At 51.2% G+C, this 5,983-nt stretch overlaps 2 protein-coding genes across 2 annotated transcripts in view; one reads left to right on the forward strand and one right to left on the reverse strand.

Moving 5' to 3' along the window:
* The window catches only part of Letmd1 (LETM1 domain containing 1), a 14,448-nt gene extending 12,625 nt beyond the window's left edge, over positions 1-1,823 (forward strand). The window contains exon 9 of the mRNA XM_021216692.2: positions 1,481-1,823. Coding sequence (XP_021072351.1) covers positions 1,481-1,584 — 104 coding nt within the window. The 3' untranslated portion in view covers positions 1,585-1,823. The remainder of the gene's footprint in view (positions 1-1,480) is intronic.
* Positions 7-5,983, reverse strand: part of Csrnp2 (cysteine and serine rich nuclear protein 2) — a 14,864-nt gene continuing 8,887 nt past the window's right edge. Inside the window, exons 5-6 of the mRNA XM_021216689.2 lie at positions 3,296-3,592; positions 7-1,521 (exon numbers count right to left, since the gene is read on the reverse strand). Of these exons, the coding sequence (XP_021072348.1) occupies positions 625-1,521; positions 3,296-3,592 (1,194 nt within the window). The 3' untranslated portion in view covers positions 7-624. The remainder of the gene's footprint in view (positions 1,522-3,295; positions 3,593-5,983) is intronic.

Consider the following 5,983-nt stretch of genomic DNA (forward strand, 5'->3'; position numbering starts at 1 on the left):
GCTCGACAAAGCCATCTTCCAGACTGTTCCATACTGGACCCTGCCCGATGTACAAGCCACATCCCTACCCAGCCTGCATTTCACCTTCCAAGACAGAGGTTTCACTCTCATACTGAAGCACATATGAAAGACAGAGTTCAAGTACAGACCAGGGATCCCCAGTTTGCAGGTCAGGAATACCAAGGGGTAGGGGAGGCAGAATAACGTTTAGAGCTCCTGGGAGTTTTGTATAAAAGCAGGGACTCTTCTGGGGACCCCTCTCCGTTCTAGACTCAGCTGAGTGGCCTTTCCACTAGTGTGGCTGCTACAAGACAGGGTGTCTGAGGAGCCAGCGTGTGGTGCAGGGAGCTGCTCACATCCTTGGTTCTGGCACTAGGCATAAAGAGCTGCTTGAGCTGCCCAGNTCACTCTGATGGACATCTTTGTTCTGGCGGCCCAGAGAGCACGGTAATGGACACTGCAGCTGGGGCTGGTCTCCTGGGAATGCTCTCTCAGAAAACACATTGGACTAACAACCCTTTCCTACCCATTTTCCTAAGACTTCCAACAAAATAACCTGGGAGCAGCAGTCTTATTTTGAAATGGCATTAGATAATAAATAGAGAATGGACAATGTATCTCAGGTCACACTACCAGAGGGAGTTCTGGGGCTGAGTCTTCAGCGGTCCGGTCCTCACCCTGCTGGGAGTTCTGCACTCCACAGCCTTCTTCATTGTCCNTTGGGAAGGGTAGGCTGGAGGGAGACCAAGAGGGGTGCAAGTCTTCACTCTCAGGCTCCGTAAGGTTGCAGTCGTCGGGCAAGGGTTTGCTAAGACTGGGTGGTTTCCCCACCTCTGCTTTACAGAGAGCAGCTGAGTCTGAAGGGCCNCAAGCCACCAGTGAGGTGACAGGGAGCGAGAAAACACTCAGATCTTTCTCTTTGGGGAAGGAGGCTGTGCCTTCTTCTGACCCGGACTCTGCTTTCACTCCCACCACTGGCCTCTGCTCTACCTGGTAGTACACCAGAGGTCCACTGTTCAAGTAAGACGGGCTGCTCATCGGGGAGGCAGCTGGGTGTTCTGAGTTCTCAGTAAAACACAGGACGGAGGAACCTGGGGGCAGCTGAGCCTGGATGAGAATGGGGGCCGCAAGGCCTGGACACAGCTCTTGGGGAACAGCTAGGGGTTCCTCCAGGATGCACACGCCCAGGCTCTCCATGCTGGAGTCCAGGCTAGCGCTAGAGCCACTCGAGTCCTCTTCGGCCTTGAGCCGCTCCAGCTCCTCTGCACTCTGCAGATGCATCACCGCAGTCTCATTCTCAGCGATGAACTCCTGGAAGTCCTGTGTCTGCGCGCTCTGTGCTCCAGGCAGGGGCTCCTCCTCGGCGGCTGGGCGACTCACCTGCCGCTTGCTCTCCAGCTCCAGCTTCATGATGGTGTGGAGGTAGTGAGTCCGCACTCGGATTGGGTTGAATTCAATTCGCCCAGCCATGTTTCCACAGCCATCCCTGGAGCAGCCACAAGGGAAGGACATTCGATCCACCTGAGGGGGCACAGGAGGGTGTGGCAAGATAAGACCAATGGCTCTAACAGTGGGGACAGGTGACATTAGCTGGCACACACAAGCAGCTGGGATTTGAGAAGCGACCAGTTCAAAACATAACACTGCAGCTCAAGCTAACAGCGCTCGCTCAGTTATCCGACCACTTGCATCTCAGCTTCAGCTAAGCCATTAATTAGCGGTGACATCTCAAGAGAGCCATTTATTTTCTCCCCTGGGCTTTGTTTCCTTTTCTAAATAAAAAAGAATCACATCAAAGGCTCCTTCCAGTTAGCAAATCTAGTGCTTCCCTGAACGCTGACATCTCAGGGTAGAAGAGGTTTGGGCCTCAGGAACTTACCTGGCTCACTGAGACAAAAGGCTGGGCCAAGCCTCCTGCATGACAGCGTGGAAGCGAGGGGAGATCTTGCTACTTCAATGCAATACACTCTAGGGAAACTAAACAAAGGTGCCTTAGTGCTCAGGAGCTGATGTGAAGGTTCACACTGTAGCCAGTGCCTCACCACCTACTTCTCCCTGAAGGTCAACCTGCGTAGTTTTGAAGCAGTGGCCAAGATAATTACTTACAGCCAGGGATCTTTAGGAGATGTGGTGTGGTGGCACATGCCTTTAATCCCAGCCCAGGGTGGGAGAAGGCCGAGGCAGGTGAATGCCTGGGCTACAAGGTGAGTTTCAGGCCAGTCTGGGATACACAGTTTTAAAGAAGAAGGGGGGGGGAGGAAGAAAAAAAAAAAGAGACAGTGGGCGAGGAGGGAGGGAGGCAGGGAGGGAGGGAGGGAGGAAGATGCTTTCTGTTTCTTTCTCTCTCCTTAATACCAAAAACAAAACTCAGAAAAATTACACAGCAAACAGTAAGAGCGCGTCTTTTGTGGCATCACCTTATTAAGCTCCCCCCAGACCCGAGGCGTGGCGATACACACCAGGGTTCCAGAATTCACCTTATTAAGCTCTCCCCCGACCCGAGGCGTGGCGATGCACACCAGGGTTCCAGAATCCGATGGTAGAAGCGGGACCGAGAGTTCAAGGTCATCCTTGGTTATAAAGCGAATTCAGTTCCCAATCAGCCTGGAATAAGACTGGTTCTCCTGCCCCAAAAGAAAGCTTTCCCCAGTCCCACCAAACCTAAGACTCTCCTCAGGTTTGTGAATAACTGGCTGAACATGAGACTTTGGGAGGGAAATGTTGGTCAGATCTACTACAGCTCTCTTACTAAACAAAGCCAAGGAGAAGAGTTAAGGCTCACCCACAGGCCCTCAGCATGAAGATCCATGCAGTTCCCTGTCCAGGGAAATGGGAATTTCAAACATCTCTTAGAGTGCCAACAAGAAGATACGTCGAGGAAACTAAGGATGTAAGTGTGCCAGCTCAGGTCTGGTCCTGAATTAGAGAATCTCAAAGCTATTTTGATTTTTACAAAATTGGAAAAAGATGCTGCATGTGCGGACTGAGTGCACAGGCCACCTCATTTCTATGTCCTCTTACTTCACAGAATTCCTACTATCGGTACACATAGCGGGGACACTTAGCAAATGTGAGCACGGTGGCCCTGCTCTTCCCTTTGCTGCTGCTGCTCTTCTCTGAGGCAGATATCAGAAAAGACAAGAGTCATGTCCACAGCCAAAGGAACCGCCCTGCTTTTCTCTGGGAGTGCTGTGGAACCTACCATATTCTCAGCCATGGGTCCCTCATCCCCGAGGGGAAGCCTTCTATCCTCCCGGGCGCCCAACCACACCCCTGATCTTGGTGTACAACTGACCTGGCATTTAATCCCGGCCTGGCTACACGCACAGGCCTCTGGGTCACAGTACAGCCGACAGTCACAGCCGCACTCTTCCCGAGACAGGCGGATGGCTCTGAGTTCTTGCTTCTCTTCGGCGTCAATCCGGTGGACCCCAGAAGCCCTCAGCAGGGCCCGCCGCCGTTTGGTGGGCAAGGGCTGAAGGAAGAAGTAGTCATCCACCTCCACGTTTTCCACATCGATATCTTCATCTGAGACATCATCGAGTGTCAAGCCATCGGCCTCCACTGACTCCACGGTCCCGTTCTTCGTCAGCTGCCAGGAGACAGGCAAGGTCAGCTTTGGAGCATTAGCAACAGTGACTAGAGAGTCCCCCCGAATACTGCAATGACAGGAGCTCTGTTGTCTCACAGCTGAGCACCAGAAATGTGGAGACCGAGGAACCGGGTTTTATTTAATTTTATATTTAAGTAGCCAAAATAATTAATGGTTGCCATACTAGACTGTATAGGACACGATTAAAAAACCAGGGCCTTCACCTTTCTGAGTTCTGGGTCCTCAAAAAAACCAGTCTCTGCCAGGTGTGGCAGCACAGAGCTGTCACCCAGCTGCTGGGGAGAGGCTGGGGGGGGTCTGAGCACCACGGCAAGATCCTGTCTAAAGGGATTTTGAACACCCCTCACCTTCCCTCCTACAAGGTAACATTTCTACAGCGTTCCCTCCACTTCTAAGCTGTCACCTGCACTGGAGCTAATGGTGTTCCAGTGGCTGTGTGTTCCTAAGCAATACTGGCAACCTTGCAAAATGCCCTCAACTTGAACCCTGGAGAACCCCAAACTACCTTCAGAGAAAAAGCACAGCACCGGTTTCCCAGGTGTGTGGAATGGAACCCCACACTGTAAACAATCACCTGTGTTCAGAAGGGAGCACTGCATCTCACTGTTAAGGGAGGGCAGCTATGATTAACAATTATGAACACCACGTCCACCACAGGGTAGAAGTGTGTGTTTTCCTCCTCCCAGTCCTTGTTTATCTGACTTCAAAGAAAAACGGTGTGAGATATGGCACTGTGAATAACTGTGTGTTATATCAGAACAGAAGGCTGGGTGTTCTGCACCAAGGTGGACAGAAAGCCAGGCAGGACTCGTAGAAGGACAGGCTGAAGACAATTTCTGGCTGAATGAGTTCTTCAAACTCACTAGAGGATCTAAGTAAAGATGAGGCCTAGCCCCTGGGGCTCTGGAAGCTGCCAGCAGGCTGAAAGCCCAGTGGCAGGAGTCTTCAGTTTATTTCATCAGACATCCACTGTGCTGGGACAGCTCCTGTGAGAGAGGTGACGCAACAGGCCTGAGCCACCATGAACAGTGCACCTCACTGCTTGTGGGGAGCTAGCTGAGTGGGGCTTACAGGCTTCTAAGTGTTACCTCTACACCAGGCAAGAACTGCCAGGCTCCTGTCTGTAGACCTTGGGATTGTTCCTGTTTGTGTCACAAAACTGGCTTGTCCCCAGCACTCCCACTGTTCCCAAAGGAAAGCCATCAGAAGTAGGAGACTTCAGGTCTCCACAAAAGGGGCATTTCAGACCAATGCATCCAATCATCAAACAATGCTGGGACAGCTAGATATTTTTGTGCAGAAAAAAGTTAAGACCAGGTATTGTGGGTAGTTCATGCTTAATAATCCCAGCACTTAGGCAGTGGTAGAGGCAAGAGGAGCAAATGCTCAAAGCCATGCCCTGTTCCACAGCAAGTTCAAGGCCTGCCATGCCCTGCTCCACGGCAAGTTCAAAGCCTGCTTGAACTCCGTGAGACCCACCCCAAAACACAACCAACCACCACCCAATCTAAACTACTTACAATAATAAATCCCATATGGATAAAGTAAAACTAAAATATTAGAAAATTCTATGTAGTAAAGGCTACAGTGCTGAGTTGACCGGAAGGGCCACAAAGGGAAAGAACTATAGACCGGCACCCAGACCATGCCCCTCTAAGTGCTAAGGACAGGAGCCTTCCTGGGGAGGGGGGCAGGTTCCCGCCATCCTCTGCCAGCAGCTGGTGTGCTCAGTATCCTACTCAGGGGACAGGACACATCCCTCCTCCACCTCCTGTGGAGGAGCTGCCTTTGAGGAAAGGGGCAGAGACCCTTGACTGCAACTGAAAAGAATGTTTATTTGTCGTCTAGCTGTTGCTATAGCAACAGAAAGGTGACAGACAGGGTCAATGAAAGAATTCCTAAGAAGAAAGGGGGAGCCGAATGTCACTGTTTGTTAGAGTGACAGGTGTGAGGCCTTCAGAGCAGACTGAGAGCTCACCAAGAGTCCTCCTGCCACACTCCTGCCACCGCTGTTCAACTTTGCCAGGCCTCAATTGTCTACACACTAGAAATAATGCAGTTACCTCATGGATGGGTCCAGAAACTCATTCATGAACACCAGGTGAGTGCTCCAACCACTGAGATGTACCCTCAGCTCTGGGAAATTGAGGACTCATAGAAACTCTATTGATAGAGGTCAATAGTGCTAAGGCAGGGTGTGGGCGTTTCAGATGAGCCTTTTGTGCTGTCAGTGATGCGCACGTGCGCGCGCAGTAGGTGGCCAGGTCTGGTAATGCATGTTTTTTTTTTTGGTTTGTTGTTGTTGTTGTTTTTATTTTCTTTATTTACATTTCAAATGCTATCCCGAAAGTTCCCTATACCCGCCCCCCC

Source organism: Mus pahari, chromosome 17 (genome assembly GCF_900095145.1).
Source record: "Mus pahari chromosome 17, PAHARI_EIJ_v1.1, whole genome shotgun sequence".
NCBI lineage: Eukaryota > Metazoa > Chordata > Mammalia > Rodentia > Muridae > Mus > Mus pahari.